Consider the following 22209-nt stretch of genomic DNA (forward strand, 5'->3'; position numbering starts at 1 on the left):
TCAAGATCATTTTGAGGGATATACAGAGAGAAATTGAGATATCGCTTTTGTAATTGAATTTAATACCAATAAATCAAAGGACAAAATAAATGGACTATACAATATTTACATATTCTTATTCTTTGGTGATTGTGTCCTATTTTATCGTAACATAAACACACAAACTTAAAGGGATAGTTCCCCCAAAAATGAAAATCTTCATTTACTCACCCTCAAGCTGTCTCTAACTAACCTGTATGAGTTTGTTTCTTCTGCTGGACATAAAAGGAGATATTTTGAAGAACAGTGTCTGCCTCTGCACCTCACTCCAAATTTCTCTCAACATGTGGACAGGATCGATGCCAGGAAATAAATTAGAAAATGAAGTAACTTGCATTACTTATTTCAAAAAGTAACTCGGATATTTCATTGTAAATGTAAAAGTAATGTGTTACTTTAAAAGTAATCTGACAATTACTTGCAATGCATTATCCCCAAAACTTAAAGAATATGAGAAACCAAACAGTTTCCAGTGCACACTGACTTCCATATTTTTTTCTATACTATGGAAGTCAGTGGGGACTGGCAACTGTTCCAGAACTATCGAGTCAGGGTTGGAACAACTTGAGAGTGAGTAAATGATGACAGAATTTTCATTTTTGGGTTAACTATCCCTATAACAGACATAATAGGCTAAGTAGTAGAACTTATAAAGAGCAGAGACAGTCAATGGACTAGTGGCTCAAATGTTTTATGATATACTGTATTATATATGATTGATATATATATAATTATGATACTATGTCATGAACTGCCGTGAGACTGGGTTGACATACATAAGACATTCAACACTTCATCAACAATCAGTGTATCTATCCACTCCGAATGCAAAAATGGGACATGGCTCTGAAGAGATTAATAAATCGGAAGTCTCTCCCATTCACAGGAAATAGCTTACTTCTTTGTTGAAATATAATGTGGATATGAGTGACCCATCTCTGCTGTTATGTTTCTAATGAAGTGTATATTTAACCCATAATATTCATTTAAAACTATGCACACTTTGACTTCCATGATCCACGATTCCATGATTTCTTGTTAAAGAAAAAAAAAAGTGACATCACCATTACAAATGTGGCATTACCAATTTCTTTTCATAGTTCTGACAAAACTTTTAAAAACTTCTGTCACTAATTTCTTTATCGTGTTGCGTCTATTAAGGGCGCATTCTTAGAATGTGACTTCAAATGTGCATCAATGATAGCCAGAGATTTAAATAATAATTTTGTGGATTAAATAAACACTTGATCAGAAACATTACAGCAGAGATGGGTCACTCATATCCACATTATATTTCAACAAGGAAGTAAGCTATTTCCTGTGAATGTGCGAGACTTCTGATTCATTAGCCGCTATTGGTAAATAATTAAGAATAGCAGAAAGTGCAGGAAATGCTCAAACTATTTATGCTTAATAAAAACAACTACAAAAATGAATAAAAAATATGATAACAAATACCAGTTTGGAACATCAAGCAGTGTAACGGTCTGTTTTTGTACAGCTAAAATAATTGGAAGTGGCTCACACCAGAAGCCATGCACATTCAAAGGCATTGGACACTTGGATATAAATGGAAGAAATCATAAAGCTAAATATGCAGTCCCACCATACATGTCAGTGACCAAGCAACCATGGAAAATCACAGTATATTCCCACAATAAAATCACAATATAATCATTCATTTGAACCAAACAAAAAATTTATTGGGAAGCTCTCTGATTGGTGGATCTCACATCGGGTTGTAATACACAAAATGCCCCATCAACAGAATTTGCCTTTACATTTTGTTTAAAATTTACTGGTTTATAATTGAAAATGAAACTTTTCAGTTAAGCATTCTCTGTCATTAGTTGACATTGTCAAGTAATAAATTTAGGGACAACGGCAGCATTGAAGAGGGGAAGCAAAAGAACTAAAACATAAACCCTGAAAAGCTGCCTTTATGGAACCACCAGAAAACATAAAACAGCATCCAGCTAAAACCCAATCAAAGCCAATCAGTTTTTTGTTTACTGTGGAATGTGAATGTGCATTAACATGACAAGCCTGATTAAAAAAAAAGAAAAGAAAAGTGTTTTAAACTAAGAAGCACATTTGATTTTACATTGTTGTCAGGTTTTATTTGAAATATGTTATTTGAACTTAATCGTCTTGACCAACAGATCTGAAGCTTTCTGTTTTTAACCATTCATGTAAATTGGAAATCCACACAATTTTTAGCCAATCAGAACCCTACAGAAATGCTCTCTGTGTATGCAGTCAGTTTGGGTTCAGGTCTACTCAAGGATATCTATAATACCTATAGAGAAATCTATCCCTTAGTGTTTCAGTTCATCTCTGTGGCAGTTGCTTAGTTAGCATTAGCACATTGAAATGTATAGAACACAAGCTTTTGAATGGGTGTCAGTGGAGAAAAATGCTTTTTGCCACTGTGTAGTTCCAGCAAATACCAGCAGGGGCTAAAGAGAACAAGTTCACCAGCCAAACTGACATAAACACTCTCTTCACATACTATTGAATGCACTTTACATGCATATTGCAGGATTGTTTTTAGATTTAAAATAGTTTGTGCTGAAATGATTTCGGATTTTTATCTGTTTGTTCCTTCATTGGATTCTTCAGAAGGATGCCTAAGGATGCCAGGAACACTATCTCTTCTGGTGTTCAGGACTAACAGTATCCGGTTTGTCATTGATTCCTCATGATATGATGACCACTTTAAACTGTGAATGACCCAGAATATCCCTATCACTTTGCTCAGTCACCACTATGGATATGCTGTAGGCTACTTTTTACTTGCAAACTCTATCTTTTATTCCACTTCAGAAAACTTGGTCTAAACTTACTGTTAAAATGTAAAGGAAAAGGGTGTTAGTTAACATTAGTTAGCTAGGCTATTAGCCTAACTAATAATGAGCAATACATTTGTTACAGTGTCCATTCATCTTTGTTACAGTAAACTAATAAAAAATAAAACTGTTCATTGTTAGTTTTAAAGTTAGCTCAGGTCTAAATAATATTGTATCTATTAACAGATACAATTTTTGATTTACATTATAATTTTTAATAATATATTAGTAGGCTAAATGTTGAAATTAAGATTAAGAAATGCTTTAGAAGTATTTTAATTGTTAGTTCATATTAAGTAATGTAGTTAACTAATGTTAACAAATGAAACCTTATTGTAGCCTAAAGAGCTGAAAAAAAAAATATGGCCGGGTGTGCATTTTTTCCCACTTTATTCTTTATTTTTGATTAATACTAGGAAATACTGAACAGAGAGACTTAATTTCCAATTTGAACAATATTAACATAAAATAAAACGTGTAATGATTCTTTAAGTATGACTTAATGAGAATTGGTTAATGAACCTATGGTAACATGTAAACACAAACAATAACAAGAAATTAAAAAGAAATAATCCGTAAAGAAATCACGTAAAGCTACAATAGCTAGTTGTAAAACTACAATGAATCTGTCATATGCTTTGGGTTTGTGTTTACATCGTTTATAAAGCCCCTCAAGTGTCCGGAGGGAGGCGTATCCAAGCATCTCCTCTCACTCTCACTCGGAGGAGGAGATGTCAGACATTGCCCTTAACACGCTCGCGGAATAACTGTCGCGCGGGAAACAAAGGCTTGGCTGCTGTGAAGTCAACAGTCGCGCGCTCCATCCTGAAGCCATGTGAGAGATCTGCTGCTGCAAAGGGACGCCAGAACACATTGACCGTCGGGTTGAGCACCGCTCCCCGGAAAACAGAGAGCACACGTCCCCGCCAAGAGCCGTATTTGCAACCCGAGAGAATAACCGAATTAATGCCCATCAGTAGATAGTAGTAGCCCAGTCATATTGATCGCCTGTATCGTTTACGCCTCCGAGCGGGGGTTTGTTTTTTTCTGAGCGGACGCGAGAGAAACATTCGCTATCAAAAGGGAACGGTCTGACCACTGAGTAAGTATTTATTTCAGAACAATTGTTATTTTCCTGCGGGTTTAATTGTTTTTCGTTTCCTGACATCTCTGTATTGTTGTTATGCTGAAGGTTTGCATTGCGATGGGGCTTTAAATCGTCTTGAATGTCTTGAATACATTGCAACAACCGCGAAATAACAGGATTGCAATGTAACAATGCGAGATAAGTTACATTTACCTTTTCGCAGCGAGCACAGATGGGTTAGTAAGCTATGCAAAGGTTATGTATTTCATCATATGCTTACATAAATTGAAGTATCTTCTGTGGCCCAATAACAAGCTGGCGCGCTTTGCAGCGCATCCCCGTGTTACAGCAGTACGTGCTCGGGTGTGGGAGAAACACATCTAGCGATATACTGATGAAACTGGGTGGGATGATCCAATATGGCCGTGTAGACCTGGATTTAGCAGCATATGATGGAAAATGTTTTCGTATTCACTTGGATTTTGGCCATTTAACAGTACGAATCTGATATAATTTCCCCGCGCGTGGAATCAAATATACGCTTCACGTCTGACAGACTTCTGATGCGTTTTTTTCTGTCAAATCTTCTCCACACCCACCGCGTCCATGGTGCGTTCATTCCCCAGATGGAAATGGTTTATTTTCGCCAAGGGCAAGATGGGAACCGTGAAGCGTTTTGTATTATACACATTACGTAAAATAGTTTATTTGTAATAGCTGTGAAATGTATCGTTTTGTTTGGAAATAACAAGAGGCGCGTGGAGAGGGAATTGGACGGTGATGTCAACCCTGGTACATATCTAATGCCAAAGCTTTGTCACTCAAGTTTACGCTCCCATGAACATTTGAGGCACTAGGCCATTGGACCCACCAAAGCAGGTTCCTAAAGAAAAAAAAAATAAAAATCAATGAGGTGCTTCTGGAATTAGGGTTGGTGCTCTAGAAAAGGGATCCTCAAATCTGGCCCACGAGATCCACTTTCCTGCAGAGTTTAGCTCTAACCCTAATCAAACACACCTGAGCATGCCAATCAATGTCTTCAGGATCATAAGAAAATCACAGATAGGCGAGTTTGATCAGGGTTGGAGCTAAACTCTGCAGTGCATTGGCCCTCCAGGGCAAGATTTGAGGAACCCTGCTCTAGAAGTTATAGTGCATTATTTTACAAATTGTGAAATTGTTATAGCCTATAGCAGGGGTCTTCTACTAAAACGGCTCGAGGTCCAGTAATGAACCCTCCCCACCAGCCGAGGTCCGAACAATCATATATAAAAAACAATTGATGGTTTTTGCCAGGCCAGGGTATCTGCAGGATATTTAAGCTTAAATTCAAGACTTTTAAAGACCTTTTTTAAGACTTGCACAAAAAAATAAAAATAAATTAAAAATTAAATAACTGTGAAAAGCATGATTTACAGTTCATATGCAGGTTTTCACAAAAACAATCAAGTATTATATTAATTAAACAACATGAATAGCCTTTTTTAAGTTTAATCGCAATTCTTGTCTTTCAGTCCCCACATTTAAGACCTCCTGAAATCATAATTCAGACCACGGTCCGCCTGTTAGTGACCTATGGCCTATAGGGTATGCCGATAGTTAATAAAGAACCACAGAAACTCTGTGGAAGGATTTCTTCATTTAATTTAGCTTTAGAATTAGAAGCTCTTGGGTATTTCTTATGGGTGTTTATAATAGTTTAATTTATAATTAAAACAAGGCCTGTGGTTAATACTTAAAAAGACATGTTGTTTAAGCAGTAAGGTATGAGAGGTAGCCTATTGATAAAGGACCCCTTGAAACATACACTTAATACATATAAAAATATTAAGTTGGCATAAAATAAAAATCCACCCTCTTTATTTTCTATTTAATTGTTACAGATCTAGTTGTGAACAATTCGTTAATGCATGTTTCATTTAAAAAAAAAATATATTTTTTGACCTCATTTTTGACCTTCCAGTGCAAATAACAGACTTATTTCTGGTGACCTATGCAGGACTTCTCCAATCATTTTGACCGCTTAAACTCCACCCCTGCAAGCTCGCTTTCATCTTCCTCCACGTTTGAATGCAATCTCAAAATCCAACCAGCAACCAATTAAACAACCAATTCAACCCAAGTCCAGCCCTAATCCATTATACTTGGATGTATGTCACAATATTGAAGAAATGTTTTGTAGCTTCTTGCATTCCATGTTCATTAAACAATGTTATATTCATTCTTTAACATTGTTTTAAGTGCCATGCTTCCCTATAAGACATACTGTCATCACTGACATAACACAATGCTGCTATGCAACAACAATAATAATCTATGCTGTGCAGTGATATGATAAACAGGTGTTTTGCATCATAGCTGTCGCTATATATTTGCAATACTACAGGCTGTATTGCATGTAGTTTTTAATAACTGTGAAATTGTGAAACTGTAAAGCTGCTGTATTTTTGCATGACTATACTAATAGCTACTGAAAAGTGCTTACAAATATTAGACCAAAATTATTCGTTGTAAATGTTTCAATCAACAAGTTTCCAATAAGGGCCCAAAGACTATGCCATTTTTCCAACACAGCAGCCCTATATCTGCCAGGGTCCCCAGCCCACATTCCTTGCTGAGAAGCATTTATAATGTTACAGAAAATCTCTAATTCATTTAGATTTTTTCAAATTAGTAATAAATGTAAGAATTCCCCATCAGTATATACTCTGTGGCATGAGTGCATTCATGTATTTTACACTGTTGCTTAAGATATTACGCAAGTAGTTATGTGGTCACATGAGGTCTGTCCCTTCATGGGTGTTGCCATCCAGCAGCAAGGACTCCTGACAGCTGCCGTGATTTGACACGGTTAAAATTGAACAGCTCTGGACTGTCACTGATGTTTTAACCTTTCACCTAAATCTCTTCCGTTCTCTATCAGAACTCTGTAGCAGATAATAGCCCGTAACAGACTCTCCTCATTCACTCAAGCCCTTCCTGCTCACTCCAGCCCTTATGAAAATATCTTAATGACTGCTACAAAACACGAGTGCACGCTTAATAACTCATTTATTTTTTCACAAATGGCCAATTTAGAGGAGACTTTTCAGCACAGCTAATGTCCATTGAAATATTTTGGAAAGTGGTTATGGACCGAGTTTGCTTGGGGTGGAAAATCCACTTGAATTTTATGAATTGTAAGACAGTCATCTCTAAAATTCTATCTCTGAAAAGAAGGTTCCAGCAAGAGATTGAGGTGTTACCAGCTATAAAAAGGTGACCTACATTCTATATGTTTGAGATGTGTATATATATGCACTCATGGTCTAACAATTTTTGGAGGTTAGTATCCTCTCTTCCTTTTCTTCTCCCCATAGTTGGTTGAGACTTGGCTCATTGCATGTCTCAGAAAAAAGGGAGTGCATGAAACTATTGGTACAGTCCTTTACCAGTCAAGCTGGACCTTCTCAAAATCCCAATGTTGAAATTTCTCAAGTCTCCCTCCCACATTCCTTGCAATCAAACAGCACTTAGTATGTAACTCTGTTCATGTTCCTGAGTTACTTTGGGTGGCCTTTTTAGCTCTTAGAGGGTAAGTTTTGATTTCTTGAACATGCATATTTTTTAAGTGTCAAAAGTCCCCTAATTTATTTCTTACCCACCACCCGAAAGCTTCTAAGATTAGTCTGGATTGTTTTCTTAAAGTGCTGTACATCTGCAGTTTGCAGTAACAAGAATCCCTTCAGTTGGCATGATTTGCTTAATGTAGCAGGCCTTAAAATTGAGTTATATATCCTACAAGCCATTAAAATCTACCAGGAGAGGACTCTCAGGAGAGGTTTACATCACTACGAAGATGGGCCTGCTTTGTTGTAACTGTCATTGTAATTTGTAATTGGAACCCAATGCATATAAATAGGACCAGGCATTTTTGTCACCCCCAAGTTTATTCCATAAAAAGAAGCCTTTGGTTGATGTTGTGGCATGTTTTTTCATACATTTGATTTTCTCTATAGAAATCTAGCCATGATTATCTATTGGCTGCTCTTTGTCACTTTTGGCATTTCAAACACTTTTGTTGGCCAGTGAGTGAACCAGTGAAAAGGTCACAGCATGGCTTCAGTGTGTTGCCCAGCAGTGGACTAGAGAGGGGAAACAAGCTGTAAGATAAGTGCACCCACACTGGAGACTTCACAGATTGGATAAAGCTGGCCAGTGTTGTGTTTTTCCTGGACTCCCAAGTGCTTTTCCAATGCTGTCAATGAGATGTGGCGAAAGGAAATGGCTGCATGGTGTTGAAACTTTTCAAAGAGTTTCTCCTCATTCCTCCATTCCTAAACCACTGATGCAGGGTTGTACTAATTTGCACAGAGTTTTAGAACTAGTGAAATTTATTGCAGATTAGTTGAATAAACCCAACAACTGGTAAGATTACACACATGCTATTGAAAGGAAGAGGATTATTGTTATTATTATTATTAATATTAGACCAAAATGATTAGAACACTAGTGTTTTCACCAGCTAAAAATGGTTTTTAAGTCAGTTATTTATATCTTTTGCTGTAGTGTGTCAGTATAGGAAATATCAGTTTACATTTCCAAACATTCATTTTGTCATTATTTGTAATAATCCAGTGAGATTTTTGTTACACAAGGAGTCTGACAACAGCCAGTGCTCCACACAGAGATCTGATCTCATCAATATCCAGTCTGTCTGGAATGACATGAAGGAACAAAACAAACTGAGACAGGCTAAATCCAGAAGAACTGTGCAAAAATCATTGAATTTCATTGGCGTGGTAACCCTGTTAGACCTTGAGCAAATGGTTACGCATGTTTTGTCAACTGTTATCCCTGAATCATTTGCTTATCGCTTTTGTTAACATCCATGTTGCTCCACTTTTCATGAGTGGGCTTGCTTCATGAATCATCCTCGGCGTGATCTCAAGTGCTGCATTTGTGACTATCTACACTAGTGGTTTAAAATGCAGGTGTTAATGCAACATTGAGTGTTTTTACACCAAGGAGAGGGTCTGGGGTGAGTTTGAGTTCAACAGTTATTCCATCGGTTAACAGTTAATACTTTGGTCTGAATGTACAGAAGCAAATCACTTAAGCTATTGCTTAGATTTCATCTTGTATGATCAGTTCCATTGTCTGAAATCAGAGAGAGATAACATATCGACAAACGCTCCCTGTGAGGGAGTGAACATGTGACTGGCTGTGCTCGGGTGGGCCATTGAGATCACCAATCATCTGGATGACTCTCCCCTGCAGCCATTTTCAGGAGAGAAGCTCTTTTTCTGTGGACCAGCACAGAAGCCTGCAGTAAAACAGGCTTTGACAAAAGACATCATTGTACCAGGTTCAACATGGCTTTCCACTGCCCATGTTCCCATTCCATGGTTGACCTCTTTTTTTTTTTTTAATCCATGTGTCCCTTTTACTTTAATATTTGTTTTTGTAAGTTTTCTCAATCCATGCATTGTATGTTTTGCCTCCTTCTCACAGTTTGCTTATCAATGTAGCCAACAAGCATGTAATCACAAATGTTTGGACTGCTTGTATTAATATTGACCCTGTCTTGACTGCAAAGAGGAGTTTTGGTTTCTCTTTTACAGTATATCAAAGTCATACAGAACTATTGGAGCCAGCAGCATTGGTCTTCCCTTGGATTGGGCTTTATGTTGGAGCTCTGGAATCAATTTAGGTTGGAATGCAAAGGACTGTTAACAGTCTTGAAATTTGCATGCCATTCATAACTTCTCCCTTCATTGCTGTTGGACTGGTGTTTTCCGCTGCTGTGAAAAAGATTTGCGATTATATATCGGTGCATATCTGGAGTTTGATTTCTGAGAAGAGAAAAAGAGCTGCCCACTTCTTTTATCGATTCTCATCGACCTGTTTTCCCTCGAAGGAGAGAAGTGCAAAACACTCTTGACAGGCTGGGCTCATATTTTATAGGAGCGAAGCATGTGGAGACATAAAACAGGGTCCATCTATAATGCATCGTGGAAGTGTACAAGATGTTAGTTCAAATTTGAAGGTATAGGAACGTACAAGGTCTTTAAGAGGAAATTATGTGTGTGTCTAAAGATCAGGCAGGGATCTGGCCATGCATTATGAAACAAGTGCTATACTGAATGCTATGCTTTAAGGTAAATGAAAAGTGAAGACTATTACTCCATTACTTCTGTTGGGTGAACTGTTAAAACAATGTTTTTTTTTGTTTGTTTTTTGTGCAGGATGTCGGAAGCTTTGTCACAGCAAGAGAGACTTCGGGCCATTGCTGTAAGTAAATAATTACACTAATTCTAATTTATTTATATTACGGTTGCCACAACTAATCAAAAGTTATAATATATATTTGTATAAGATAATACAAATAATGAATGAATCCAAATTTTTTTACATTTTAATCAGCAATGATGTATTATTTAGTAAATACATTTTTAATGTTACAAAAGATTTTGGTTTAAAATAAGTGCTAGTCTTTTGAAACTCCTATTCATCAAAGATTAATGAAATTCAGTTTTACCATCACAGGAATAAATTACATTTTAAAATACATCAAAATTGAAAACAGTTATTTAAACTTTTTTTTTTTTCCATCAAATAAATGCATAAGAGACTTCTTTCAAAAACATAAAAATATCGAACAGTAGTGTATACCCAAAATAAAACTTGTATTTATATATGAGTAATTGGTAACACTTTAGTATAGGGACCAGTTCTTACTATTAACTAGTTGCTTATTAGCATGCCAATTACTAACATACTGTATTGTCTGTTTACTAGTACTTATAAAGCACATATTCTGCATGACCATATTCTACATTCCTAATCTTATCCAATACCTAAACTTAACAACTACCTTACTAACTATTAATAAGCAGCAAATTAGTAGTTTACTGAGACAAAATTTGTAGTTAGTGGTTTGTTAATGGTGCGAATTGGACCTTAAAATAAAGTGTGAACGAGTAATGGAATAAATAATCGACAAATCAATTATAAAAGTAATCTTAAAATAAATAAATAAACCCTAGTATATATGATTAGAACTTTCAGAACTTTTGCTTGGGCTGAACCATCAATTGCATTTGCGATAATATCGCGATATGAAAAAACGTGATTTTTCAACCGCAGAGGTTGCGATTACATTCTGTCACGTGACACGCGAGAGTAAAGAGGTGTGTTCGACTTGAAGACCGATCACTGTATGGCATCAAAGTACGGCGAGAGAAAGAATGACACACAACTAGGGCTGGGCAAAAAAATTGATTTTTCGATTAATAGTTTTTTTTAATGACGTCGATTCGATATCGATTCTCAAAAGCCACGAATCGATCTTTTCCGGTATTTATTTCAGCACACATTTAAAACAAGATCTGATTAATGTGATTCTTATCATTAGTCTTCTCCACTAGATGTCACCCTTATTTACCTTGCGCGATGTTACAACAGAAAGCCTGTCATTCATTCAGTGCTCATCATGGTGGAGATACTGTTGATGAGAACCAAGAACAAAACCATACGCGTGATTCGTAATGCTCAGGTGAAATGTTATAGTAATACTATAAATCTGTTGAAGCATTTGATATCATGCATAAGGCGCCATGATTTCCGCAATGAATGAATGAATGAATGAATGAATGGCGGATGGCGCGGGCACTGTTTTGTTTACTACACACCTACTAAAGCTTGCGGTGTTTTCGTCTTCTGCCGTCTCACTATATGATGATATTAACACACTGCTGCTCTGAGAGTCATTTCATTAGCATTTTACAGTTTAATTTGAGAAAACTACCGTCATATCACATGATACACAGCAGCTGCAAGTTCCTCATGGCAACCAAATCTTTATTTTTAAAGGAATAATCCCATTTGTTTTCTTTTTAATTTTAACAGTAAACCTCTTTTGTGCAGCACTTTGTTTGCCAAAAAAATAAAAGGGTTTAATTTTCATTTGATTAGGATAAATTAAATTAATGTTTTATGCCATCGTCTGATTACCAGAAAAATTAAGAAGAACATTTTATAGGGCCCTATCATTGTTTAAGAAAGGACCCTATACAAAAAAACCCTATACAAAACAAAATTTTTTTGTTAATTTTTTTTTAGAAATATCAATAGCTTTTGTATTAAAACTATATTCCCTGAATGTAATCAAAAAATCGAGAATCGAATCGGGAACGATCGGTCTAGCAGCGCTGCTTCAAGTCGAACACATTTAAGCAGTCTTCAGAGGAAACATCAAGTTGGCACGCTAGTGTTGCCAAGTCTGCAGTTTGCCTCCAAAAAAGTGATATTTAACCCCCGGAATGCGATTTTTACTGGTGGACCCCCCTCGAAACGCGATTGGGCTAGTTTTGAGTAGCAATTGGGCGGGTTTTGTTGGGAAAACCTGGCAACCATGGCACGCTACACGCGGAAATGTTTGAAAACATATATATGAACGTAGCCTACTTCAAAACGGCACATGGAAATTACTCGAGCAGTAAAGTGTTACGGTGCATTTCATTACTGAAGACTTCAACCTTAAGATAATGTAGGCTATATAATAAGGTAATATATTATATATAAATATATATGTATGTATAGTTAACAGTCAGTGTTTAAAAAGTGCAATCCCCACGTTTATTACAGTGACTTTGAATTAATTACCTAAATACTGAGTGTGATAAAGCAACAGATTTGTTTTTATATTTCTGCAATCTACTTTAGTTTGTGAACATTAATTTGTTACTGACTTTCATATTAAATGTTTGCACCACATCTGTGGTTGTGGATAAAGAGAGCTCGACGAAGGAGTAATGAAAGAGAAATCTTTTTAATACGCTTCAACACACTAACACCATTTGACAACATTAAGCTGAGACAAAGACTAAAAGAAAACTGAGGACTTATAAAGGAAAAGGAACAAAGGAGCAAACAAGATAATAAATACAAATCAGGTGGGGATAATAAACGATGATTAACTAATGACAAAAACCGGAACAAAACCAAATAAGGGCAACCAGGAAACTAGAAGGGCAAACACGTAACACATCGCCCTCCTCCCGGGAAGGCGCGTCTCGCGCCGCAGAGTTCTACCGGGGAGGGGAGGCCAGTGTAGGACCGGGACAAGGGAGGCCTCCAGGGCAGATCCGGGGACTCTGTGGCCTTGGTCCTTGGCCCGGCCACACAGGCACTGACTATATGCCCCCCCAAAATTTTCTTGGGAAAGTCCACCTCTGAGGGGCGCTCAGGAGGCGTGGACTCTTGGGGGTGCTCTGGAAGCGTGGGTACTGGAGGGACTGGTCCTGGAGAGGGGCGCTCTGGAAGCGCGAAGAGGACCAGCGGGGAACGATGGAGAGCTGGACGGGACCAGCCGAGACATAGGAGGGCTCTTGCGAGGAGCAGGCACTGGAGGGGGCTCTTGCGAGGAGCAGGCACTGGAGGGCACTTGGCCACTGGTGGCGGCTGGCTTGCGTTGGCCGCAAATGGCAGCGGGCTAGGAAGGGCCGCGAACGGTGGGCTTGGAAGAGCCGCAGATGGCGGGCTTGGGCCCGGACACTTCCCAGACACCGGAAAATAGCCTCTCTCCAACACAGTCCCGTGGTATCTGGGAGCTCCATGGGATGGTGGAAATTGGCTCTGTGCCGGAAAAGGTGGATGATGCCCGCGTCGTCCAGTGGCATTTTCTTGGCGAGCTGACAGAACTCTGCCGCATACTCGTAGAAAGGGAGACCACACTGGATGAGGACGAGGAGGCAGGCGGCAGACTCAATAGTTTCGGTTTTGGTCTCAGCTTCTGTTACGGTTCTGTGGTTGTGGATAAAGAGAGCTCGATGAAGGAGTAATGAAAGCGAAATCTTTTTAATACGCTTCAACACACTAACACCATTTGACAACATTAAGCTGAGACAAAGACTAAAAGAAAACTGAGGACTTGTAAAGGAAAAGGAACAAAGGAGCAAACAAGGTAATAAATACAAATCAGGTGGGGATAATAAACGATGATTAACTAATGACAAAAACTGGAACAAAACCAAATAAGGGCAAACAGGAAACTAGAAGGGCAAACACGTAACACATATTAAATCGCAATATTGGTAAAAAAAAATCCTCGTTATGCAACACACTCACACCGGATCAGCATGAGGACAGATGTCAGGATACAGATCAGATGCACACACGGCCCAAGTGATGTTAGTCTCATGAGGCATCATGCTCCTACATTATGTCAGTGACCATCTATACTGGCTAATGTATGTCCAGCCATCAGCACTAAAGCACTTCTGTGTGTTTAATTATTGATGGGGCTTAGCATTGTTTTGTGAACATCCTGACTAATGTTGCCTTAAACTGTCGTTTATCCATCTTCTGAGAAGTGGAGACTTCCAGGATGTGCATGGTCAAGAGTTTTATTGGGAGTTGTGCGTTTCCGTTTAATGAAACACTGGCTAATATGTTCACACAGGAGCAGAATATGGCTGTCAGTCTGGTTCAAGTGCCAAATACGGCTTTATGTCATTGGAAGGTTTTATATCCTGTCACTGTCTTTTATCAGAATCGGTTTTGTGGCCTGGGCATCACTCAAATGCTGCATTGTTAAAAATATATATATTTTAAAGCCACTGTTGGTTAATTAAGATTTGACAGATGTCTAGTGCCTTGACTGGACTTGTTTATTAAACAATGTTTCAAATGAGATAGAACTTTTCAGTGTTATGTAATTCAGCATCTTTGATATTTACTTCAGTCACTTGTCACTATGGTTACAGGTGTTGCTGTGGAAATAGAAAAGGCGCTTTAATTATTAGTTCATACAGATTTTATTCAATACTCTCCTGTAAGCTGCAGAACAAGTAACACCTGTTATTAAATATTTTTTTAAATGTTCATTTTTAATAAATATTTAGTCTAATGTATAAATTTTCATTTGGTTTGTAACAGGGTTATTGTAGTTTACTAAAACTAAAACCATACAAAAAAGATTTAGTTTTTTGTAATAAAATAAGCGTAAACTAAAATAAAATAAAATATAAAAAACATTTTATTTCAGCTAGTTGCTGAGTGAATATTTTCATTTATGTACTAAAATGACTAAAACTGAAATGAAATGAAACAAAAAACTGTTTAGACAATAAAAAGGACAAACACAACAAAATTACTAAAACTTTAACTAAAATTTAAATATTAAAAATTTAACTGAAAATACAAAAATAAAAAATATTAATAAATATTACTACAATAGTATTTTTTAGTATAACACCGTCAAAATCAGATTGTGCATAGTGACTAATAATAATAAATTCTTACCATTTCTTTTACTAAATCCTTTTTGTTAACTGAGATTTGCTCAGAGGTTATTTGATTTTGTGAATTGAAGTTCAGCATCTTTCAATTGAGTTTAATATTTTGTATGTCTTTCAGGAGAAGAGAAAGAGGGAGGCTGAGATTGAGAACAAAAGAAGACAACTTGAGGATGACCGCAGACAACTCCAGCATCTCAAGGTACCAAACCATAACAGCTAATAGGTTGTGGATACGTTTTAAAAAGCTGAGCAGGTGTTTGCCGCGGTTAAGAGTCAGAGTGCTGTGGTGTGTCTTCCTTATGTAATTTACTGTCTGTCTGGTCCCACACTTCAGATTTCTATTTAAAGCCCTAGTGTTGAAATTCATAATGTGAGAATGATTTTTCAGGATTTTGAAGTTGCTGAAAGGAGAGGGGGGAGTTTTAACAGCAGTTTCCTGTTTGAGGGGACAAGGGAAGAAATCTGTATCCTCTCTTTAACTTCTGCCATCTTATGATAAGTCAGGCCGTCTCACATATTTTAGTTTTTATAAAGCTCATTTACATTTTATGGGAATCATGAGATCCTTTTAATTTTCATTACCATTTTTACTTTATTTAAATTTAACCACATTCTTCATACAAGGTACACCTCTATAAGACAAAATTTTTGGAGTTTTACAACTAGCAAAAATTATTTTTTTAAATGTTTTTTTAAATGGGTTTCCAAAGCAAAAAATTTCCCTCTCTCCCCTTCTGTTTGCACTTTTAAGAGAAAACAACCCAAATTTTAGTTGTCTCTGCAAATTAGGCCTGAATAGAAGAAAATGTTTTAACAAATAATAATAATAATAATAATAAACACAAAAGCTTTAAAGTTTCTAAATGTAACTGTTCTTTTTTTTCTTAACAGATCAGAACCTCACTTTTAAGATATGCTCATGCTTATTTAATCAGTCATAAAAATGTATTATTGCACACGTTTAAAATTATGTAATTTCATTATTTGACAGCAGCCAAACAATCAGGTGTTATATAAACAGTTCATTGGTGAACTGTATATATGGGTGACATTTTTATGATCTCTGAATGCCTGCACACATTATTACCACAGTTATTTTCATAATTCAAGCCAAAATATGAAAACTGCTAAATCTGTGCAAATCCTAATGATCCCAAGTCTGCTGCAGAGGATCCGTGGTCAAAAATAACTTGCCTGCGTGCCTATCCTCATCTCCCAAGTATCCGGCAAGGCGATTGTTTCCCTTTTGTTATCTGTCACAATGATATTTTTTGTTTGTTAGTTTTATACCTGCCATTGTTTTTTTTGTGCATAAGGGATTTTGCTCAATAGGGAACAATGGAACAGGCCTTAGTTTCCTACCAAGCGAGACTCAGATCCTTTGTCCTCCCTCTGTGCAGGGATTGTATTGCGTGTGTATGTGGATGGGTGTGAACGTGGTGATGTCAGCATATCTGTCACCATGCCAGGATCTGCGGTCACAAAGCCAAAGCAGAGGGAGGGGGCTGAGGGACGAGAAAGAGCAGGAGAGGGTCATTTTGGACTGTTTTGAATTTGGACAGTTGAGTCACAAGATATTATACAAAATGAAGTAACTTGTTGCTAATTCTATGTGAAGGATTACGTCTGACACTGACCCAGTTTCATGAGAATAGGGAGTAGGTAAGACATTTTAAGAAGGCAAAATGTAAGATCTCTTGTTTTTCCATTTGGTCATTTTCAGACTGCACACAAAAATGTCAGTAATTGCCTCAGTCCTTTTTAGTTCATGTGACTGTGCTTTTTCCATGAATGACTTTTTTTTTTTTTTTTTCTTGTTATGATGAGATTTTTTGTCCATTCAGTAATATATTTGAGTTAATTTGTCTTTAAAAAACTAATCGCACACACTTTTTTAGCAACTAGGAAGAAGTGTCTTAAGCATAGTGGTTATAAAATTATTAAGAGTGGACTTGCTTTAAGAGAAGACATTCTCAGACCTCAGATTTACAATGCAACGATGGATGCTGTGCTGCTTGTGTGGTTTACTATTACTGAACGCCTCTGCTGTCTTCATCTTTTTTACCATACTTTTCTTTCTAGTCTAGCAGATGAGGTCTCTAGTTTGTCCATTGACCTATGTCCGTGCTTTTTTTATTTTGTGATTTTTCACCTCACCTTTCCTCTCCTCCTTTCATCCCACTCTTAATTTTTTTCTTTCTTTTCATTTTCTTCTCTAGAGGCCTGTCTGAATGAATCTTTCAGATGTCAGCCACAGTAGAATCTGTGAGAATGAAAGGAAAAAAGGCATCAAACCTGAAAGCAACTGTATACAATTCTAGAAGTTTGTGACTTAATCTGTTTATTTATTAATGTAATTATCAAATAATGTAATCTCCTACATCTCAGCTTCCTTTTTGTGCAAGTTTTCAGCTCTTTATGAAACAACAGGTGTTATCAAGTGCTCTGTGATGGTTCTCTTCTGTTTTGTCTTATCATGGGTCTTCGGTTCACTGTTTGATGTTCAGCAGATGCTTGTTTTTATCTGCTGCAGGTTGAACAGTCTTTTCTGTCTCTGCTGCACTAGAATAGAAACAACACTGGTGGCAGCAGCAGTTTGTAATGATAAATTTGTTTGTCATAAAAAAAGCTTATGCCATTAATCACTAGTGCTCTGTTTGCATTTGTCTCATAATATGAAAACTGAAGGAAACAGGATATTCAGTGGAAAAAAAAAAAAACAGTAGGGCGGTCTTTGTTTTTTTTATTATATGACAGGTCTCTATAGATATCTAGTGTTCCAGGATGCCTTGCATTGCTAATTGCATGTGCTTTGCCATCTCTAGTGCCACCTATGCTTGTACCCGAAATATCCATCCCTGTGCCAGACACAGATGTCAGAATTCTATTGGTTCATTCTGGTCCTGCCAGTCTAACCCTGCTCTGGCAGGAAGCCCTGTTTGAGCAGGCGCCTGTCAAAATGTTTCACTATCTAGAAATGTGCATAGTGAGCATTAGCAGCCATGGAGAATGCCCTAAAGTAAAAAACCAATGGACAGCTAATGGTCATGTGCTACACTAACCTTAATGGTGCAGATTTGTTTACGTCAGCACAATGAATCAGACTGACATTAACTCATTTTTCAAGCATTCATTTTGTCAATATCATGCAATTAGGGACCATACATATATACACACACACACACACTTACTCAGCAAGAATGCATTACACTGGTCAAAAGTTACATTAAAGACATTTATAATGTAAATGCTGTTCTTTTGAACTTTTGATTCATCAATAAAATACAGAAAAAAATGCATCATTGTTTCTACAAAAATCAGCACCATATTAAACTTCTGAAGGATCATGTGACACTGAATCTGAAAATTAAGCTTTGCAATCATGTGAATAAATTACTATTTAAATACAAAAACATTATTTTAAATGGTAATATTTCATAATATCACTGTATAGTATTTACAAGATGATTATGCTGTTGAAGTGACATCAACTCCTCAAAATCTCTAAGCCATTGGTTTGTTTTGACAGTCAAAGGCATTGAGAGAGCGATGGCTGTTGGACGGAGCGCCATCCAGTGGAGAGGACGAGGCACAGAAACAACTACAAGAGGATGAAGCCAAGACCAAACTATTGGAGCAGACCATCCTCAGGTTAAGACCAGTCATTTTGTCATTTGATACCTTCCTTAGTCCCAGACAAAATTCTAGCATACATTGCTCATGTTCACTTATCTTTTCCATTAACAGACTAGAACAGGAGATTGATGAGCTTGAGAGTGGAGTGCCTTTGAATAAAGGAGAAAATGTAAGCTACTGGATTTGCTCAATGTGATTTTAAGTTAGTTTAGTGAAGGTTTTAATTCGGATAATAATGATATTAATAATGACTTTCTGTCATATGTCTTCTCTACTAGGCACCTGATGGTCCAGTGAAGGGTGAGTGTGGAAATATGTTGTATATTTGAATATTTTGAGTTCTCCATCATATAATAAATGTATCCATCCATGTATAAATGTAACAGAAAGGACTGACTTGTTATCAGTTTGTTTGGAGTAATGGCCACTGTGTAATTTCACTGTTGTCATGTGAATGAGCCAACGGGTCTAACAGAGTTCAATGAATGTTCGTATTATAGTCTTATTAATAAATACTGAATAGCAGCTTCATTAAAAATCATTAACTCATTATTCCATTTGGCTTAAACGGTAGTTAAACGAGTCTTTCTCTTTCCCCAGCAGTTGAGAATGGCATACAGCAGCCCAGCCCGAACACAGATCAAAATAGCAAGAAACAGATCACGGGCATTGAGGCCAAACTGCAGTGCACCAACCCTGATGTAGCCATTGAGAATGCCAGCGCAGAGCATCCCGTCACCATGGTGTTCATGGGCTACAAGAATGTAGAGGATGAGGCTGAGACCAAGAAGGCACTAGGCATAGAGGAGACAGTGAAAGCTGAATTTGTGGTCATTGAGGACGGCGAGAGCAAAGCTGGAAAGGAAGGGGCCAAAGAAGACCAGGCCCCGCCTAACGGCAGCACCTCCAGTCCCGACAAAGCTCAGGACGAAGCCAAGAAGGAGGAATTGAAAGAAGAAGGCAATTCGAAAGAAAAGCAGCCGTGCAAGTGCTGCACAGTCATGTGAGTGTGACCGCTCACACTGAAATTTAGACTCTGACCGCCTGACCATAACACAACAATGAATAAGTATACCCCGTATACTTATAATTAACTTTTGTTGTCTAGTATGTATTTCTTTTTTATTTCTATTAATATTTTTCTATATTTCTGTCTTGACATTTATATATCTATATATACATATATTTTCATTATGTAATCTTATGAAGTCCGGTATTTTGCTTGTTGAAGAACAGAAAAATGAGGACCACAACAGACTCCACTTTAGACAACAACATGGTTAAAAGAACATTTTTGTGGCCCTCATCCTTATTTTGTTTTAAGAAAAATAAGATGAACGTCTCAATATATGAACTAGCTATTTATCTCCCGTATACATTTGTGTTTCTAAGATATTACTTTATAACTGAGAAGAAATGACTATATTGATATTACAATGTTATGCTTTTAATATATATTTTGAGCCTTTTGTTTTGTTTAATTTTTTTCTTTTTGCCAAATCATCTCAGACCACTGTGAACACTGGTACATGGAGTGTCGTCTTTGTCCAAAATCACACATTCTGTATTACACCTCATAGTAGGCCAATATGTTTGTAAATATGATGCAATTATTTATGACTGTTCATGCTATGCTAGAATACATGTAATCATGTTTTATTAAAATAGGCTGCTGTAATTACCCCAGATCCCAATTATAATCACAGCAGATATCTGTTTTAACAGTAAATAAATTTTTACAAGATAACCCATTTTAAACCCTTTTAAACCTTTTTTTTACATGAATGATAACATTGTTAGATATAATTGTAATCGATATTAATTTTTGGAAAATTTAGTAACATTGCAATGCCTCATATTAAATGTAGCCCATATTATTAAAAAGCATTCTTACAGTATGCAAAATATATCTTTATATCATTTGAAAAAAAAAAAAATGAATTGTTTGAAATTGAGGGTTTTGGTGTTAATTGAGTTGCTGTAAGTTGGTATGCCCTCAATTAAACGAGTTCAACATCCATGTTTCAATGTTCAGGAAGTTCATTCACAATGAAGAATCATTCACTAGTGTAAATTCAAGGTAAATAGTCTGGGGTCTAAAACATGTTTCACATTCTGAGACCACAGTTTTGTAAATGTAGTTTTGCCGTCTTTCTGATATTTCAATTTAATGAATTATTTCATTTTGTGTAAGACAGTATGTGTTGTGGCTATCAAATAATGTCATGAGTTATAGGTGCTTTATTGGTATGGCCAATGCCTGTTATGGTCCAAGTGTTTAAATCAGGAACAATGACAATAAACAAAAAATGTTTGTTTACAGTTATGCATTGGTACTTCTTTGGTAATTATATTTTCACTCACCTGCAGTTAACAAAGTCTGACACTGTTACAAATGGCAGTCATTTGGAAAATGAATTGTTTTGATTTCCTTAGGGACAAAATGTTAGCACACTGCATGTTTGATGATGATTATTGTGTATCCAGAGAAAGAGATTCTGTGAACTCATTTAGTTCAAATATTTACCCAGCAATTACTGTTATTGTTTCAGGTGTAATAACTTCAAAATCAATATCAAATTTAATTCATGATTGCAGAGTATCAACAGACAAATATCCTACCAAAAAAACACATTTTAAAGGGACCCATGTGAACCTCAAAAAACTTTGAGTGTGTAAAGGTTGCCATCTGCAGGCTGAAATCTAATTTGTTTACCTTGTGAAGCAGCAGTTTGTAGGCTAAAGGGATGCTACTCTCTACTACTGTCATGTTATATTTAGAACTGGTGTCAGGGGGGAACAACCGTAACATTGTCCTGGGCCCTGTGATGAGTGGGGCCCTTTGTGGTCCTCTACGGCATAGCCTACTCACTGGGCCTGAAGACGGGGAGGCCCACCCATTAAACCTTTTCCCAGGCACATAAATTCTAGTAACAATGCCGGTTATATTTGCATTCCACAAAGATGGTAGATAAATGACTCCAAGATTTTGAACTGAGTACATAGGCAGTAACAATTTGGGGAATTTAGGTAAATTAGGCTATCATTTGCCATTCATCTCAATGACAAAATGGCATAAGTTAAAGTGAAAATACTGTCCTCATTTACTCATCCTGTGTTGCTCCAATTCACGCGTCGTACACTTTCTAAGCTTTATTTCTTCTGTGAAAGCACAAAAGAAGATTTATTTGAAGAATGCTGTCAACTAAACCAATCACTGTCATTCATGAGGACAAAACACTGATAAGTTTCTCAAAGTATCTCCTTTTGTGTTACTCAGAAGACTGAAAATTTCATTTTCTGGTGAAGAATTTAC

General features: G+C 36.8%; 1 protein-coding gene and 1 long non-coding RNA gene across 3 annotated transcripts; one reads left to right on the forward strand and one right to left on the reverse strand.

Annotated features, from left to right (window-relative positions):
• Positions 1-3564: 3564 nt before the first annotated feature.
• palm1b (paralemmin 1b) lies at positions 3565-21209 on the forward strand. Of its 2 annotated transcripts, none has more exons than XM_058756765.1 (7): positions 3565-3990; positions 10203-10248; positions 15376-15456; positions 18787-18908; positions 19005-19062; positions 19172-19193; positions 19494-21209. In XM_058756765.1, the coding sequence occupies exons 2-7, from the start codon at positions 10204-10206 to the stop codon at positions 19898-19900; spliced, it is 735 nt and encodes a 244-aa protein (XP_058612748.1). In that variant the 5' UTR covers positions 3565-3990; position 10203; the 3' UTR covers positions 19901-21209. The 2 variants fall into 2 exon arrangements, with proteins under 2 accessions (XP_058612748.1, XP_058612756.1); XM_058756773.1 differs by having other exon boundaries at positions 3567-3990; positions 19497-21209.
• On the reverse strand, positions 15463-18774 carry LOC131527575 (uncharacterized). Its single transcript, XR_009267682.1, has 3 exons — positions 17639-18774; positions 17415-17520; positions 15463-16762 (listed from the first exon to the last, which is right to left on the reverse strand). It is a non-coding gene; the product is annotated as an uncharacterized LOC131527575 (long non-coding RNA).
• Positions 21210-22209: the final 1000 nt, after the last annotated feature.

This window comes from Onychostoma macrolepis, chromosome 02 (genome assembly GCF_012432095.1).
Source record: "Onychostoma macrolepis isolate SWU-2019 chromosome 02, ASM1243209v1, whole genome shotgun sequence".
Lineage (NCBI taxonomy): Eukaryota > Metazoa > Chordata > Actinopteri > Cypriniformes > Cyprinidae > Onychostoma > Onychostoma macrolepis.

Excerpts from the sequence above, each read along its gene's own strand:
- palm1b (XM_058756765.1), top strand. The coding sequence starts at position 10,204 with ATGTCGGAAGCTTTGTCACAGCAAGAGAGACTTCGGGCCATTGCT. Across the intron at positions 15,457-18,786 it reads GACAACTCCAGCATCTCAAG|TCAAAGGCATTGAGAGAGCG; the intron begins GTACCAAACCAT and ends TTGTTTTGACAG. Across the intron at positions 19,063-19,171 it reads CTTTGAATAAAGGAGAAAAT|GCACCTGATGGTCCAGTGAA; the intron begins GTAAGCTACTGG and ends CTTCTCTACTAG.